The sequence below is a fragment of the Mycosarcoma maydis genome, chromosome 3 (genome assembly GCF_000328475.2).
Source record: "Mycosarcoma maydis chromosome 3, whole genome shotgun sequence".
Taxonomy (NCBI): Eukaryota; Fungi; Basidiomycota; class Ustilaginomycetes; order Ustilaginales; genus Mycosarcoma; species Mycosarcoma maydis.
The window spans coordinates 860,682-878,112 of NC_026480.1; the positions used below are offsets into that span (position 1 = coordinate 860,682).

Sequence of the window (17,431 nt, forward strand, 5' to 3'; positions counted from 1 at the left end):
CCACAAAGGTCGCGTGTGAAGCTCAGTAGCCTGTATGCGAGCTACAGCAAAGCAGACGTTAGAGATCTTTGACCAAGCCGGGTGATGTGGGGCGCAATCGTGTACGATAGACAAAGGGTCGACGAGCCACAGTGTGGTTGAGTGGCAAGTGAGGTAGTCCGGACCGGGCAGAAAGGGCCGATCGATGGGACGTATGGAGGATGGGAAGAGAGCCGAAGACGCCGAGAGCTGGATGGAATGGGCGGCTCGGTGGAAGAAACGAATAAGATGGACAGAGACCGAGAAGAGATAGGCAGCGACACAAGCGACGCAAGCGACGACGAGTGTTGGTGCAGAATGAAGTGAGTGGACAATCAATGACCGATTTGTGGATGAACAAGAAGCAAATGACGCCACAGTGTGATGGAGCGAAGCAGATCTGCTGTTGTTTGGATAGTTGCTTGTACGATGCGTGTGTCGAGATTGGAGAAGAGGCAGAAGAGGAGGGCACAAGAGAGAGACGTGGCGTGACAGCGTAGCTTGTATCTGTCGGTGTGGGTGACGATGGACTGAAATTGGTGGCTGCACTCGCGACTGTCAGTGTCACTGACATGCGATGCTGTTGCAGTGCCGTGCGCCGCTGGTCCGCTGCACCTTGCTGGCTAAACTAGACGCGCAGCTGGGGTGATTTGCGATGGCTCATCGGTGGCCGGAGCGATGGACCCAAACATTCACGAGTTTCACAATTTACAAATTTAATCACGAATTAAGGGGCAGCGTGAGCAGCTCGCTCGCTCGCTTGCTCGCTCTCTTCCCCGACCAAAACGACGCTGATTTTTGGCGACTTCATATGGGTATACAGTATTCGTGTGTGTGTGTTTTTTGTTGTAAATACAGTTTTAAACAAAGTCTCTAGGCAAGCTCACCTCTCCTCCCCGGATGTTTTCCAAATATATCCTCGTCCGTTGGTTGTGGTGAGTCCTGGGCGTTGTCGTTCTCATTTCGAGCACTTTCACCTCTAGCCGCAATTTGATGATGCTAGAATGTTGGCTGTTACATTGCCTCAGTGTGCTCCAGACATGTAGCTTCGCGAAGCTGCATCGATTGCACTCGAGTCATGGAAGAAGCTTGGATGGTCTCATGTAGCGGTGGTGCACTCCGATTTGCTGGAGCTTGTGCCATCGGCTTTACCTCGGTCAAGCTCCCACACATGTGTATCACAATTGCTCGGTGAATTTCGTTATGGGCAACCACGCAAGTGACTTGGACGTAAAGTGTCGAGTTGGACTTCGGTTCGGCCCGTCTGAATGAGGGACCGTCGCCGCCGTGGTGCAAGATGCAGGCTGCCCGCCCACCCAGACGGAAAAGAATCCGGAGATGCTTTGGAAACCAGTTCGCTGTTTTCGGCGGATCCTTTTTTTTTTTTTTTTTTTTTTTTTTCTTACAGTCACCGTTTGTTTTAAACCGGTCAACTCTCGCTCGTCGGCCCGATCGCCGATGATTGAACAGAGCCCTGTTTCGGTCAGTTCTGCCCCGTGCCCCGTTTTGCGTCTTGTCTCGTTTCGTTTCGTCCTTGTGCCTGCCTGTCAAAATTCGCCTCGGTATCTCTCCACTGCGCCGATTCGGCTTTCGATACTTGACGTTAACAATTGTCTAGCACCACAGCACACGTGCTCTGCTAGTCTTGGATGCTCTGGCTTCCTGACTCCGTATCTTCGAGATAATGAATGCGTGCTTTGGGCAACCAACCAAGTCAACAGCGCGGTGTCGGAAGTGTGATTCCAATTTGGCGCTCGATGCCACCGCCTACAAAATGGCTGCGGCGAGCGTGCTCTTCATCGAGGTGGTACTGTCGTATATAGTGTTTACCGGCCCCTTGATCTCATTGAACCTATAAGCACCCTTCCCCCAAACACCTCACAAACGTCGACATCTAGCTCGCTCGATCCAAAATGCGGTACATCATCCGAGACGACAAGGCGGCGGTTGGCAAATTTGTAAGTAGGCGCTTTCACAATCACTCGACGTATGGCTTGCAAACCTGGAAAATCTAACGTGCGTACCTCAACTCTTGTCTACTTCTATCGTAGGTCGGCGAATACGTAGCAAAACGCATCAACGCCCACTTTCAAGTCACCGATCGAGCTTTCGTTCTCGGCTGCCCGACTGGCTCTTCGCCGCTCGAGACGTACAAAACTCTGATTCAGATCCACCGCGAAGGGCGCGTCTCGTTCAAAAATGTCATCACTTTCAACATGGACGAGTATGTTGCCTTGCCTAAATCGCACCCGGAATCCTACCACTCGTTCATGTGGAACAACTTTTTCAGCCACATCGACATTCAGCCTCAAAACGTGCACATCCTTGATGGCAACGCACCCGATCTCGTCGAAGAGTGCAACCAGTACGAAGCCAAGATTCAAGCTGTCGGAGGAATCGATCTCTTTATGGCCGGTGTAGGATCAGATGGTCACATTGCTTTCAACGAACCCGGCTCTTCGCTTGCTTCCAGGACGAGGATCAAGACACTAGCGTACGATACCGTCTTGGACAACTCGAGGTTCTTCGACAACGACCCGCTCAAAGTTCCAAGGATGGCACTGACAGTGGGTGTGCAGACCGTCATGGATGCTCGAGAGATCCTGGTCATCATCGTGGGTCAACACAAGGCACATGCTTTGGCAAAGTGCGTCGAAGAAGGCGTCAACCATATGAACACGGTTTCCTGCATTCAGTTGCATCCGAATGCGCTGCTCGTTTCGGACGAGGATGCTACCTCAGAATTGCGCGTTAGAACGGTGAGATACTTCAAAGGCATTGAAAGGGCGCAGGAGGAAATCGAAAAGCTCTATGGTCTGCACGGCCACAAAAAGACCCCTTCTAGCAGCGGTAGCCCTATCGTTAACGGTACGATCAACTGAACTGCCATTAAACCTTATGTGTACATAGTCCATACCCTCTCACAGTTTGATTTTTTGTTGAACCAGTGGCTGTTTCTCCGCCGTATCTGTTCACTAGAAGCTTGACCGTTGAATGAGAAGGGTGTCTAGACGCTTGATCAGAGAAGCTTTGCTGTCTTTAACTCGTTCACAGTTTGTGAGTCTTCCGACTTGTTTAGCGCCTAAAAATGGAAAAACGAAAAATATTGCAAAAGAAGAATTCCATTCAAGCAGTAGCTTGTACGCCTGCAACATGGCTGGCTACCGCCAAAGCTGCATCCATTGCCGGATGCTTGATGATATCGTAGTCTCTTCCCGCTTCCTTTTGCTCTTCGATACTAATTGTCGTGCTGCAAGCCGAAAGCTCTACAAGATACTGCTGCATGAAGCCGCCTACTGTTCCCAAGATGTCATCGATTTGGCCTTCAACCAACAGACCTAGTCGATAATGTAGACGGTCCACAATGCACAGCTCGAGCAGAAACACAGCGCATCGCGCGATCCAAAAGTGATAGATCGAAGGAAGAGCTGCCAGATTGCCAACAAAGTGTGCGTTGGGCGAGACGAGTAAGCGCATGCTGTCCATGCATGCGTTCTGGCACGCTTGAGAGACGGAGATGAATTCGGCTGCTTTCGAGCTTACTCGTTCGCCGCTTGTGTTCTCAGCCGTCTGTTCTTGGTGGATTCGACAAGCGCGGATCAGCACACTTGCTTTGGCCAGAGAGTAATCCAGGTCAATCGCGTGATCGTACGTGTCCTTCTTGTCCGAGTCTGTGGCAAGAAGCTCTCGAGTAGTGCACCAGCTTGCAGTCAGTTCGCGAGAGGCCTGGAGCAAACCTTCCGAGTCGCCATACTTGTTGGATTTTGAGACGAGATATGCAACGCGAGAATGGAATACCAGCGCTGCATCCTGCTTTGTCGGAAACACACCGCTGCTTGCAGACATCAAAGATTGACCATACTGCGCCGGATCAATGAGCTGCATGATCGGTTCTTTGCTGTGAATCTCGCACTGGTGCAGTTCGGCCAGGAAAGCGCTCAACCAAACGCGTACCCTGTCCTGCATCGATACGTGTCGCACCGGTGGCAGAATGGCGACCATTTCACCCACTGTAAGACCAGCATGAGGTCCAGTCTCGTAACTGTACTTTTCGCTCCACCAACGAGCCGCTCTTGCGACTTTCCATGCTTCGATAGAGCCTTGGTAACTCGACCATATACATGCCCCGACGACTTCCTCTGTACCGATGCCGCTCTCGGGGTTGAACTCGTCTTCGGCTGTCGATGGAGCGTACGGCAACGTGCGACCGAGGACATCGTTGCGAAGCCGCCACTGACGGGATCGGAGATCAAGAGAAGGCGAGAATGGAGAGGCTACCGAGGTGACGGCCGAGAGCAAGACCGGTGTTAGCTCGGATGAGGCTGGAAAGTCAGGGAAGCCGAACCCGAATGGTTCGATGGTCTTTGCGTACAGGCTGAACAGAAAGCGTGCTTCGTGTGAGGATAGTAGGCCGAGCCGAATAGCATCCAGGCGTGGGTCGTTGCTTCCCAGACTCGGATCAGGGTATCGATATCGACTCGCGCGAGCTACAAGTGTGGGGTGCAGAGCTTGACTGTACACGCCGCTTCTCTGGGCATTCAGGATCGGGAGTGGGAGTGAGCCGTTAGTCTTTGATGGCAATACCATCGGCTGGTTGGAGCTACCATTTGAGGTCCTTTCCGAGGAAGAACTATTGGAGAGTCCGCTGTTCTGATGGAGAAGATCTGTAACATAACTGAAAGTAGGGATGATAGACGAGATTCTTGAGCTTCCTCCGACGTTCGAGCTTGAGCGATTGATGGCGTTACCCCAAGTCCTATCACCAGAGGCGAGTACTGCATGGCTTTGAATTCTGGCAATACTTTCACCAGTAGCTCGCGTAGACTGTGAGAGAATATGACTTCCCGCTCCCGTGTAGAACGTTTGGCGGCTTGGAATCATACTCGTCGATGCAGACGGTGTACGTAGCGCTGTGCTCTCTTCGGACCAATCCTGCCCCATGATTCGTCTCCGTTTCGAGCTGTGCTCCTCCTGTTCAACGAGTGCGCTCATGGCGGAAACAAGTTTGGTGAGCGTCTCGTCGGTCCTTGCACGCCATTCGTCCTGCTGAAGAGTACTCCCCAGCTCTTTGGATTTGAAGACGCATTCGTAGCCACCATTGCGGCATCGCTTGCAAGGGGCAGATCCATCGTGGTCACATTTGACCTTGGATCGGCGGCAGCTTGAGCAGGCACCAGAGGCTTTGTTGCGATCAGCGCTGGTGGATACCGGGGAAGCAGAGCGAAGGAGCTGATCAGCATAGAGCGAGCTCGAGCTGGACGTGACTGAAGTCGACGAGGTGGAGCTTCGATGGAGCTGCTGGGGATCTGTTCTCATGATATGGCCTCGTCTAATTTGTCGAAGAAGCTGGAAGTAGGGTGGTCTTGAAGCGCAATAGGCTGCTGAGCGGTGGAAGCGGATTCTTCTTATATAGGAAATACACCTCAGCGTCAGAGTGGGGACTAGTCTTCAGCCAGGTTGTCCCCTTGGATCTAATTCCTTTATGGATGCAATCTTGTTCGAGGGGTTTGTGTTCTGCGCACAGCGATGAGTATGAACCTAAACCTTGGCGGCTGCTTGAAAAGGCAAATGACCAGTTGCTTAGCTCGCTGTCATCGACGTCCGAACACAAGCCCTGCCTTCATTCCTTGGCGAGAACAACGTTTGGCCTTGGGGATGAGCTGTGTACTCAACTTTCCGAGGAAACGGAACATGGTTGAAACGAGAAAGCCTTTGAAAGTTTAAGCCTTGAGTTAGGCAGCAAGGCCGATAAGCTTCTAGCGGATGAAGATGCAAAGGGCGGCTGCGGCTATGCGCAACCGGAAAGTTCGCATGGTTCGCATCCCACAGCTTGGTGCATGGCAATCGCAAGTGCTTTTCGGCTTCGCTCATTGATACCAAGCAGGGGGCAAACTATGCGACCAAGCTTGGTGCGAGTTCCAAACTTGCAAGAAGAGCGAACAACGGCGAACAGGTTGGCAGTCATCGAGACGGATGTCTGACCCCGCAACCCTATCGGCAAAAACGCCGAATCGTGAATGTGCATGTTCTGCTCTGTATCAAGTCACGAGTGGCCAAATTACAGAACACGACACGGGAAAGGCACGGTGGGACACGTGAAAAAAATAACAAAATGTTAGGCCATTCACCATTCTGATCGTGGAAGCTAACCATACAATGTCAAACCTGACTTACTAACATGGTGACCTAATCGTGGATGCCCACGGCCCGTGGCCACGCGCCTCGTGTCTCGGCCATCACCGAGACGAAAGTCACGAGTCGCGAGTCACGAGTGTTGCTAAGTTCTCGGGGCCCGAGCATCCGGATACAAGGGAAGATCCTTTGAGCCGCAACTAGATGGATTGTCGACGTATCTTATCTTCACTGCCCTTTTCCTCCATCTGACACGACTTATCCAGCTCATTAACCTACGTGGCGGTCTTCGTTGGCCCCACAAATTTTGAAGCTCATCCTCCATCGACCTTCCTGGAACGCTTGCTCAAAATGACACCCAACGTGCTGACTCAGGCCAAAGCTTGGCTCGAGAAGGATCCTGATCCGATTACCAAGAACCGGCTTTCCATCCTGATCGATAGCAATGACACCGAACAGCTGCAAGCAAGTTTCAACGGCCGACTGGAGTTCGGAACTGCTGGTCTGCGAGGTATCATGGGTGTCGGTCCCAGCAAAATGAACCTCCTCACCGTGCTAGAAACTAGCGCAGGCTTAGCAGAATACCTGCTCAAGAGTGACAAGGACAAAGTCATCACCAAAGGTGTTGCTATTGCCTTTGATGGTCGATTCGGCAGCAAGGAATTTGCCTATTCGTCAGCGCAGCACTTTGCCTTCCGTGGTATTCCTTCGCATATCTATCCGACTCCCACGCCTACGCCCATGTGTGGCTATGCGGTCAAGAAGTTGGGACTTGCGGGAGGCATCGTTGTCACCGCCAGTCACAATCCCAAAGAGTACAATGGCTACAAGGTGTACGGCCCCGCCGGTACTCAGATCAATACCCCTGTTGATGGCCTTATCGCTGACGAGATCCTAAAGATCGCTCAGCAAACCCAACCACCCACACTGCGCGATCTGGAAGAGTGCAAGAGCAAGGGCATCATCAAGGAGTTTGGCGATGAGATGCTGACCAGCTATATCAAGGACGTTCAGCTTCTCAACACGTTCAGTAGCGCTGCAGTTCATGGCAAAGGCGCACCCATTAGCATCGCCTACAGTCCGCTTCACGGTGTCGGTGCGCCTTCGATTGAGCGATTGTCCAACGAGGTAATTGGCCTTACGGAAGGTGTCAACTTCTGGATCTCGCAAGAGCAGAGGAAGCCAGATGGTGCTTTCCCAACGCTCGAATTCCCAAACCCCGAAGAACTCTCGACGCTCGAGCTGGTGCATAAGCTCTCTGAACAACACCAGACAGGATTGGCTATCGTTAACGACCCGGACGCAGATCGTCTCGCCGTTTCCGCGCGCGATCAAACTGGAAAACTCCGTGCTCTCACTGGCGATCAGCTCGGCGCTCTGCTCGGCGATGAGGTTCTTCGACGTGCGGCAAAAGCGCATGGTGGTAAGGCTGGCATTTGGACGTTGAGCACCATCGTTTCGAGTCGTCTCCTCGCTCGTCTTTCCGGACACTGGGGCGGCCACCACGTCGAGACGCTCACCGGATTCAAGTGGCTTGGTAACGTTGCTCGTGGTATTGAAGCACGAGAGGGTGCGGGATCTTTTGGTTTCGGTTACGAGGAGGCGCTCGGCTACATGGCTGCCAGCTCCGTTTGGGACAAGGACGGACTGTCGTCCTACTTACTGATCGTGTCTATGGCATTCGACCTTGCCAGAGAAGGCAAGACGCTGTGGGATCGTTTGGAGGAGCTGCATCGCCTTGTTGGTCTCTCTGTTACCATGCAGAAGATCATCAAGCTCAGCCCTACCATGAAGGGAACGGATGTTATGACCAAGCTTCGTGCCGATCTCGATGCGGGCAAAAATCATGTCACGGACAAGGCTGGGGCCAAATCATATGCGTTCAGCTTGGTCGACGATTTGAAGACAAGACCTGCTTACGACCAGGCAAAAGCCGAAGGTGGCGATCTTAGCATCCCCAAAAACGACGTGCTTAGGTTTTATGTACCTCCCAGCCACGTTGATCCTGCCGCTGCGAAGCGTGATCAACAAGAGATCATGCTTGGAGACGTCCGTGTCATTGTCCGACCGTCGGGCACAGAACCCAAGGTCAAGATCTACACTGAAGCTCTAGGTCAGATCAAGAAGGATGAACATTACTCGGATGCGGTACAACGTGTCACAAAGGAGCTCGAGGAGGTTGTAGATGCTTTCTGGGATTGGATGAGCTAATCAACCTGTCAGGGGCGACTATCCTGTGCTCTGAAATCGAACTTCGATAGACAATGTGTGGACTATGAACTACGTTAATTGTGCACAGGCAAACTCACGACTAACACGATCGTTGCTATCACCGAAGCGTTCAGAAGTTGTGATGAGTGAAGCAAGCGCCGTTGCCCGCAAGGTTTTCCTCTGGATTCCGCAGAGGTGCGAACATGAACTTTCAGACTAGCCTGAAGAAAAACACCGCTAGGGATTCTTGAGAAAGTCACGAGTACGAGTACGAACAAGCGTCGGAAACCAATCGTCAATCACTCACGAATAGATCTACACAATATTATCACAGATACTGTTCTGTACTGTAGACTGAGCAGCAGCAGATTTGCCACACGGTCATACGCGGTTGGTTCACAGTCACGAGTGAGTCTGTGAGTTGCGCGTGAGAGCAGCGGCGACGCCTCCACTTTCCCAAAATTTCGTCGGAGCTGAGTTGGGTAACAGTATTCGTGATTGACTGACTGCCTTTGCGCTTTCGTTCAACCAAGCACGAAGGACCCTGCATGGCGCCTCCATTCTGTACTCGTGACTTTGACCCCGCGCGCTCAATCACGAATCACGAATCTCGCGTGGCTCAGCCGTACGTGCTTGACTGATGTTTGAGGATCCTTCGTGATTCACGCTCATCCGTCACGAGTAGATTCCGCTTCTTCTAAGCCCATTTGTCAAACATGCAGTAGACAGTCAAATCCTGCTTCTTGCTTGACCTTCATTATCCCTTGCAGTCCGTTGCGTTGACAACAGAATGAGCGACCTTCCTCCCGGATCATTCGTACATGGTGGCGAGCAGCCTAGCACTGCCATCTCAAACACCGCTGAAGCTCCTGACGTGCTCTCGCCCACCATCGAACCGCAGTCATCTTCGCATCAACAAGTTAAAGAAGCCGCAGAAGAACGCGAAGAAGCCAAGAGTCTCAGCGAGGCAGCTCTTTCCATTCCGGACTCTGAAGCAGCCAACAACGATGCGGCTTCCTACTATGAGCCGGCCAACGAAGCTGTTCCGGGCGATGCTGGTGTCGTTGCTAGCCAGGGTCCGAGCGTAGACTGGCAAGGTGTTCTTGGACATTCTGCCTCTAGTCTTGGCGCAGCTAATGCAGCCACCTCGGCCTACTTTTCCTTTGCGCGAACAGCTACTGCCTTTGGTCTCAACGTTGCTAAGCGTGTGACGCAAGGCTTGGTCGCTGTACCCGCCCTCCTCGCTGACGGTGCTCTTACCGGAACGGCTCCTGGAGACACGTCTGGCACTCCATCGATTTCTCGAGCTGCGCATTCAGGCATCGCAACCTTCTTCGATACAATTTCTTCGGTGGCTGTTGGAGGTATCGATCTGACCAGTGCTGTAACTAGTGCTAGTCTCGGCGCTGCCGGATCTGGTGTCGAGGGAGTCAGGAGAGCACTCGGTTCAGAAGTCTTGAGAAGCTTGCTGGAATTCTCCAAGCTCGTAAAGCGCGAATGGACCCACGAAGACGAATCGTTGCCACCCGGGGGCATCCCAGCTTACTCGATCATCGGCATCACTAAAGCGCTGTCCACCTGGGTGTCTATCCAGCTTGTCACTCGCAGATTCCAAGAAGAACGAATGCTACAGGGTCTTTTCGAAATCGATACGCACAAGCTCAAGCAAGATGTCGAGAAGCTCAAGCAGACTCACCACGTCGGGGCTACCAGCGCTCCTCTCGTCCCAATTACTGAGCGCACTACAGGTACTACAGGAGAGCGCCAGGGTCAAGTGACCCAGAGTCAATCCGACGTCCGCATCACGTCGAACCAAGCCCTCACTGGCGAATATTCGGGTAACGTAATCGGTGCTGAGATTGGACACAAGGATGGATCAAGCTCTCGCTTGCCGGGCTCCGAGCTTTCCAGCGAACCTGCTAGAGCTCTGTCGGATGCCGAAGCTGTTCACAACCTGCAGCGCTACTCGAAGCTCGTCCTAGGTGTGTACGGTGGAATGGCACTCTACTGGCTCAACTCCATGCCTTCCAATAGTCAGACTCTGCTCAGCAGTACGACAGTCAACCACAATAATACCAAATCGAGCCCCGTTATTTTCTCCGCCGAGGAGGAGTTCATGCGCCAGGATCAAGCCGAGTTTCTGGAAGCCGCGGCACAAATGGAACTGGAGGACGAAGAAGATGACACGCTTGCGCCTGTGGCCGACGCAACCAATGCTCCTGCTGCTAGATCTTCCAACAACGGCGTTGTAGCCATCGACCGAAATGGCAAAGGCGACGCCTCGTCGTACAATCTCTGGGATGTGATCTCGGGCACACACGATGAGGATCTGTTCCATCAAACGGCCAACCTTGACCGTGGAGCTGCTTCAGCAGGACAGTATGAAGAAGACGCTAATCATGCGGGCGGTCGAGCGCCTTACAACCCGAAAGACAAGGCCAGACCCAGCAAGCCTCGCTTCTACGTCGTTACAGATCATCCTCGTAAAACCATCATCCTCGTGCTGCGCGGTACGCTTTCAGTGGGTGATGTCGCTGCCGATCTCACGTGCGAATCGGTACGGTTTGTATTTGATGACGAGGTGCAAAAGAACCTGGACGCTCGAGCCGCCCAGATACAGGAAGCGAGCGGCGGAGCCAAGCGCGCCCACTTTGTATCGGAAGAAGCGTACGGCAACGTTTGCCACGAAGGCATGTACATTACTGCGCATGAGATCGGATCGAAAGGCCGAGCAGTTCATCGATCAGTAGCTTCTGCGTTGGCGGCAAATGCGGGCTACTCTATTGACATCACAGGTCACTCGCTCGGTGCAGGAGTGGCCAGTGTGCTTGCCATGATGTGGGCAGATCCGACTACGGGCTTGACCACTTGTTCGTCTGGTCTGCCGGCAGGTCGGCGACTTCATGCGTATTGCTTCGCCGTTCCGTGTGTCACCAGCTCGCAGTTGGGTCGCAGTGTGGGATCGATCATCACCTCGTTCACGTATTCGTACGATCTCGTGTGCAGGTTGTCGCTCGGATCGATCCAGGACATTCGTAACTGCAGCGCATGGCTGTGCTACCAGGACAAAGAGGCACATCACGGTGATGGAACAATGAACGCACTCATGAAGCAGGCCTTCGAATACCAGTCGGGACGCATCAACGCATCGCAGCGTGCCGAACTGGAACATGAATTCTTAGTGCTGCGCAAGACGCTCGAGGCCAACATGAACAATACACACCTCTTCCCCCCGGGCAAGGTGCTCTATGCACTCACTAGCAAAGACGATATCTTGGAAACAGCTGGACCAGACGACAGCGTGATAGTCGCAGGCAAAAAACAGAGACTGTTCAGAGTAAAGGACGACGATGCATCGGCTTTGATCAAAGTGTTTGGCCAGATCATCATGTCGAGAAACATGCTCAGCTGTCATATGCCCAATGTGTACGATAACAGGTTGCATGATCTCACCAGGTAGACTAGCCAATCCTCTCCTCCGGTCTGACCCATCTTGTGCACCGGTCAGATGCTTCATTTTCGCACCACTTGACTGGCGCCGCTTTCCCTCATGTATCCCTACACGTTTTGTACTAGTTTCGTTCCCAATGGAAAGGCCATCACTCATAGCCTTTCTGGAGCTGCTACAGCAAAAAAGTATCTGTGCGTGCTGGAGTTGAAAATTTTAGCGTGCAAAACGACATTCTGCTTCTGTCACAAAGCGCTTAATGGAGGGCACATGTCAGCAACACTGTGCTCTTCGTGATATGGAAACGATGTACATGAGTTAACGTTATTCCACGATACAGATCAAAGCTGTTCGTTGCACCAATCGATCAATCTCTTCTGGTGAGCGTCCATATTGGCGGGCAATGGCAAACTCTGCAATCCGAGACTGGCTCTGGCCGTGTGGCCTTGAACCATGTCTGGTGTGCCTCTACCGTGGAAAGTGGATTCGCCTTGACCACCGGGGAAGTCTGGTGGCGGAAGACCTTGCTCGAAACAACGCCTTTGGTGGATGATGTAGTTCCAATTGAGCTTGGTAGTGGGGATGGCGGGGATGTACATGACGCTGCTATCGCGTTTGCCGTCGTGTCTGTTTTCGACCGAGTGGACTGCGTCGCAGTGCCAGAGCACCATATCGCCTGGGAAGACATGCGGGATGCTTGTCATTGTCTGGTTCAGCTCGAGATGCGGATGCGTTTCCGGGGAAAGCTCGATGTTGTGTCCCAGACTGCAGCCAGGGAATTTGCGCGATGTGGTGTCCAGCCTCCAGTTGGATTCTGCCAGGTAGTCTTCTCTGCTGCTACAGGCGGATTCCGGCTTGATACATGTGAAAAACGGTCGTAGCACAATGTACGCCGTAGACTCTTTCAAGAAAGGCAACACCTTCAACGTTCCTTCTCCAGCCTTGGTGTTTGACATGGAAAGCCAACCTTGCAACGGCCGGAAAACACCACACTGGCCAGGACCACCGTACATGTCTGTTTTCGCCGCCATTCGCTCTCCATTCAGCCCCAGCGACCACGGATCGTGCAACTGCCATTCGGCCCCTTCCGTGAGAATGTGGTGCCAGAGTCCACGGAATTCATCGCACTCCCATCGTTCGATACCACCGCCGTCAATGTGTGCACCGAGCGCGAACTTGGAATCGCCAGGCTGGCGGATGCGCAGTCGATCCACGTAGTTCAGTGGGTGAGCGAGAGAGCACGTTTTTGAAATGTCATCCTCGGCGGCAGTGTTGCAGGCCAAAGGTCGATGAAAGAGCTGTAGGAACCGCTCACACGTAGCAAGCAGGTTAGGGTGCGAGCGAGCAGCCAACTGTGCCGGAGTCCAGTAGAGCTCATACACCTGCGGGTTGTCCTGTGGGAAGCCTTTTGCTCGATTGAGCTTTGCATACACTTGAATATCTTGTTTCCACTGCAAGACGTGTTTCGATGGAATCACGTTTCGTATCACGGCCACGCCTCGCTGCTTGATGGCGTCCAAAGTCTTTGCATCCGTCCAGTTCTCCAAAGGTCCAGCTGCTGTGGTGCTTGAAGTAGAGGGAAAGTCGAGTTCAGGAATACAGTCACCACCCAATTCCACTGTTTCAGAGACGCGCCTTGAGAGTGACGATAGGATGCTGCGCCAAGTTCGATGTAGATGCTCGGCGTGCGAAGGCGAAGTGACGAGCGACTGTTTGAGTTGCGCGAAACGGTCTGGGAGAGCGTCTTCAAGCGTGCCACCCGAGAGGGATGCAAAAACCGATGCAATTGTGCCTTCTTCCTTGCCAGCCTTCGCAGGCGGAAGCGGCGGCAGAGGAGGAACAGTAGCAGAACGCGAGGCGGCGGATGTGTCGAGTGATGGGCGCATTGCCTTCGCTGCACCAGTAAGCGTGCGGCGTGACGACGAAGAGATACACATGGTATGTGGTGCTGGGTGGAGGGCGGTGCGCAACATATTGCCTTGTTGAAACCAACTCGACAATAATGACGGATCTCTGAGGAAGAGTAGGGTACCAAGAAGGAAATGCATCTGAGAAGGGTACTAACCAACCCCTTGGGTTTAATAGTGTGCGAGTGCCGGTGTAAAGGGTAGACCCAACGAGTTTCTTACAACCTTCCCCACAGTCGTCCCATGTTGGTTGGAGTTCAATATCGCCGTAGGCACCGGCCAAGCAGAACATCAGTCTTAGCATGCCAGGGTGCAGAACATGAGAACCGCTCATCGGCGAAGCACTGGCGAAAATTGGCCGACCGATGCTGGACGTCCGAGTTGATCTTGCCCTCCGCTTTGAGCTGCCGACCTCCGACTCTTACGCATTCGCTCAGCCAATCTTGTCTGAAGCTCAGCGCCAAGAAGCACCACTGTTCGATGCGTCACACATGGTCTCTACTTGTTCTCCACAAGCTTGATATATGATCGTCCACAGTCAACGTGGCTCGTCTCGTTGATGAGAATTCAGTTTCGCACTTGGTGGCGCGGCGCGCGTTCCCGCGATGAAACATCTCGGCGACTTATTTCACCGACGTCCATTCACGATAATCTCGAATCACGAATCGTGAATCACCCTCACAACTTAACTCGTGACTTGGATCGTGAACTGTGCGTCACGGGTCAATCACGAATCATGACTACAGTCACGAGACCCGTATCGCTGGCGCCCGCTTTTCTGTATGGACATCTGACATAGTCATTCATCATCAAAGCTCTGTGTACAGCATGCATACATTACAGATAGATTGGACACGGCGAAACAATCGTGAACATCGAGCTCAGCGGCTAGTATTAACAGAAAATAAACGATATTCACGATTGGCATTCGTGATTGATCGACTCCCTACATCAACTCATCACGTCGTACAACAGTGGCAGTGTACATTTGTGAGGGGTGCGTCACAGAAGGCAGATACTTGAGTGGCCAGTCAGCTGTCTGTCCTTGCGCTTTGGTACCCCATCCGAAATCGTATCGGTTCATGACAGCAGCAATTATGCTCAGCGCCTCGTAGTTGGCCAGGGTCATACCAAGGCAGAGACGAGGCCCGCCATTGAAAACGTGGAACTTCCACTGACCGAAATTCTTGAGGCTACGAGTTTTGGTACCGTCTTCATTCGTTACCGTCTCGATGAAGCGCATTGGTTTGAATTCACAACAATCCGGGCCCCACACTTCTGGGTTGCGAGCGATGACCCAGTCAGACCACGAAAGCAATTCACCGGCGTAGATCTTGATCGGGGGAAGTCCAGCAGCTGTTGGACCTTGAGGCACAACAACATCGTCCTTGATGGCACGCTTGCCATTTTTGGGTACCGGTGGATGCAGACGAATCGCTTCATTGAAGCAAGCCTGAGTAAAGACGAGATCCTTAGTGGTGTCATAATCGAGTTTGCGAATGCTGCCATCTGTGTTGCCAAGGACGTTCCGAATCTCTGAACGGATCTCTTCCACGTATTGCGGATTCTTCATCAGCTCGTAGAACAGCCAGGATAGACCCTGCGCAGTGGTATCACGACCAGCAATGATGAAGTTGAGCACCACCGAGATAAGGTCGTCACGGTCTGTGGTGATATCCATGAACAGGTCGAGCAGATCCTTACCCTCCTTGCCATCCGAGGTCATCTTCTCCTTCTGAATGCCTGCTTCCCTCTCGCGTAGACGTTGTTCGATAATCTGCCCTGAAAAGCTGTTGATCTTCTTCACCATCCTGGCATTCTTGCGTCCCTCGGAGGAGAAACGCTCAATCAGCTGCCACATGGGCTTGCGGAAGCGCTTATCAATCACCATCTGCACAAAGTCAAAGGCATTGGAAAATTCGACCTCGCGTTCGAGGCAACTCGGATCGGCGCTGAGGCAGTCAATGTCGGAACCAAATGCCATCTTGCCAAACGACGACAGCGTGTAACGGAAAAAGAGGTCGGGAAGAAGCAGAGTAGCCGGATCACTGCTCGATTTGCCTTCCGTCAGTGCATCAAGGATGCCAACGACACTGTCCATCTCTCGCTGGACCACTGTCTGAACCCAGGTGCGAAACTGGTACACGGAAAAGATGTGGGACGCCATCTTGCGCTGCGTCTTCCATACATGGCCATCCGAATTGAATATGCCGTTCTGGCCGAGAAGATCGGAAAAGCGGGTCTTGACCGCTTGTCCCTTTTCGAAGTTTTCGAAGTTGGTCTTTTGCACATATTCAATGTACTCGGGACGATAGATGAAGTTCATCTGACCCGAGCCTGTGCCTGCGATAGAGGCAGAAAAGCCGACAGGATGCTTACGTGACTGTTCCAGGAACCAGTCGAGGATATTATCTGTATATTTCATGGCCTGAAGCGTATGGCCGATGAGGGGCCACGCTGGTGGAGAGTAGAGCTCTTTGCGCGGTGGCTTGGCGAAGATGGTTCGATTGTGGTACTTGATGGTGAGGAACAGTAGCGTGAGGACGAGCACAGGGAGAGCCAAGCCTGTTCGCTCAAGTACCGTGTTGATGACATGAACGAGATGTTGGACGTATGCATTATCTGAGCGGAGCTCAATATGCCTACCTGCCGAATTTGCGGCGCTGGAGGAAGGGAAGGCGGGCATATCGCGGCGAACACCTTGCTAGCGAGTGAATTCGATGCTGTGACGAGGTCAATAAAAAGATCAATCAAAGCGTGGTACTTTGGAGTCGCAGTACAAAAGATGACCCCGTGAAGGTGTTAGATGGTGTCAAATATGATGTTCGCTTTTGTTGTAACGGACAACGAAGCGTTAGAGTCGGATGGTGTGTGTGAAGGTGGCAAGCACACGGCGTGGGTATTTAACGAATGGCTTCCCTAGCCAAGAGAAAGGGAGAGAGAGAGAGAGTGGACTTCTAGCTGCTCTCTGGACAGCAACTTAGCCGTGGGCGATATTTGCTGTAGCACATGCTGAACCGCCACAGGAGTTGCCCGTTCGACAAGTAAGGTCACATGTGCTTGTTTGATGCAGCCGAGCGGGGCGAATCACACTGAAGCGGAATGTCAGAATGGCAGCTGTCTAGTCATGTCGGTGCGCGTCACAGAATACCCATAGTCACAATCACAGAGTGTGACGGGTGTGAGAATCACAAACGCGACAAACTGACCAACTCGTGACTCTGCCCTTGGCAGATTCTTTCAAGATTGCGTCTCCCTGACTGAGCACGGGCCGCAGCAATCACAGAATGGAATATGGAACATGTTGCGCTGCTGTGACAGAACCCTCGCTAAGTGCATAGAATTAGCCGATGGTCACCACCACCTGATAGAAAAACGTCAAGAAATGGATACGGAGAACACTTTCCCTAAGTTACCTCCTCACACGAGAAATTGATCGCATGAAACTTTTCTCTCGAGGGCACCACGCGCCACCTACCGATGCCTGCGACAATCCAGAACGAGCCAATGTCTTGGCAAGCGTAGCCATGGTCGATCAAACTCTCGACGTGATTGAGAGAGTGACTAAGAAGTTGAGCGATTTGATCGATAGCTGAATCATAGCTGAATCACTGCAGCTTGTACCCTTTGGCGGTACTATTCGTGATTATGTTCTCGTCGCACGTGTTAGTATATCAGCGTGTACTAGCACTCCTAGCACAGCTGAGAACATAAA

At 52.5% G+C, this 17,431-nt stretch overlaps 6 protein-coding genes across 6 annotated transcripts; 3 read left to right on the plus strand and 3 right to left on the minus strand.

Annotated features, from left to right (window-relative positions):
* Positions 1-1,931: 1,931 nt before the first annotated feature.
* Positions 1,932-2,900, plus strand: UMAG_01718 (putative glucosamine-6-phosphate isomerase; the record flags this gene model as incomplete). The annotated part of the gene is made up of 2 exons (XM_011389389.1): positions 1,932-1,976; positions 2,070-2,900. 2 exons carry the CDS (start codon positions 1,932-1,934, stop codon positions 2,898-2,900), a joined length of 876 nt encoding a protein of 291 aa, XP_011387691.1.
* Positions 2,901-3,144: 244 nt separating this feature from the next.
* UMAG_11365 (uncharacterized protein) lies at positions 3,145-5,334 on the minus strand (the record flags this gene model as incomplete). The annotated part of the gene is made up of 1 exon (XM_011389724.1): positions 3,145-5,334. One exon carries the CDS (start codon positions 5,332-5,334, stop codon positions 3,145-3,147), a length of 2,190 nt encoding a protein of 729 aa, XP_011388026.1.
* A 1,167-nt stretch (positions 5,335-6,501) lies between these two features.
* On the plus strand, positions 6,502-8,361 carry UMAG_01720 (putative phosphomannomutase; the record flags this gene model as incomplete). Its single annotated transcript, XM_011389390.1, has 1 exon — positions 6,502-8,361. The coding sequence occupies one exon, from the start codon at positions 6,502-6,504 to the stop codon at positions 8,359-8,361; it is 1,860 nt and encodes a 619-aa protein (XP_011387692.1).
* A 790-nt stretch (positions 8,362-9,151) lies between these two features.
* UMAG_01721 (uncharacterized protein) lies at positions 9,152-11,821 on the plus strand (the record flags this gene model as incomplete). The annotated part of the gene is made up of 1 exon (XM_011389391.1): positions 9,152-11,821. One exon carries the CDS (start codon positions 9,152-9,154, stop codon positions 11,819-11,821), a length of 2,670 nt encoding a protein of 889 aa, XP_011387693.1.
* A 329-nt stretch (positions 11,822-12,150) lies between these two features.
* On the minus strand, positions 12,151-13,746 carry UMAG_01722 (uncharacterized protein; the record flags this gene model as incomplete). The annotated part of the gene is made up of 1 exon (XM_011389392.1): positions 12,151-13,746. The coding sequence occupies one exon, from the start codon at positions 13,744-13,746 to the stop codon at positions 12,151-12,153; it is 1,596 nt and encodes a 531-aa protein (XP_011387694.1).
* A 916-nt stretch (positions 13,747-14,662) lies between these two features.
* Positions 14,663-16,402, minus strand: UMAG_01723 (uncharacterized protein; the record flags this gene model as incomplete). The annotated part of the gene is made up of 1 exon (XM_011389393.1): positions 14,663-16,402. One exon carries the CDS (start codon positions 16,400-16,402, stop codon positions 14,663-14,665), a length of 1,740 nt encoding a protein of 579 aa, XP_011387695.1.
* Positions 16,403-17,431: the final 1,029 nt, after the last annotated feature.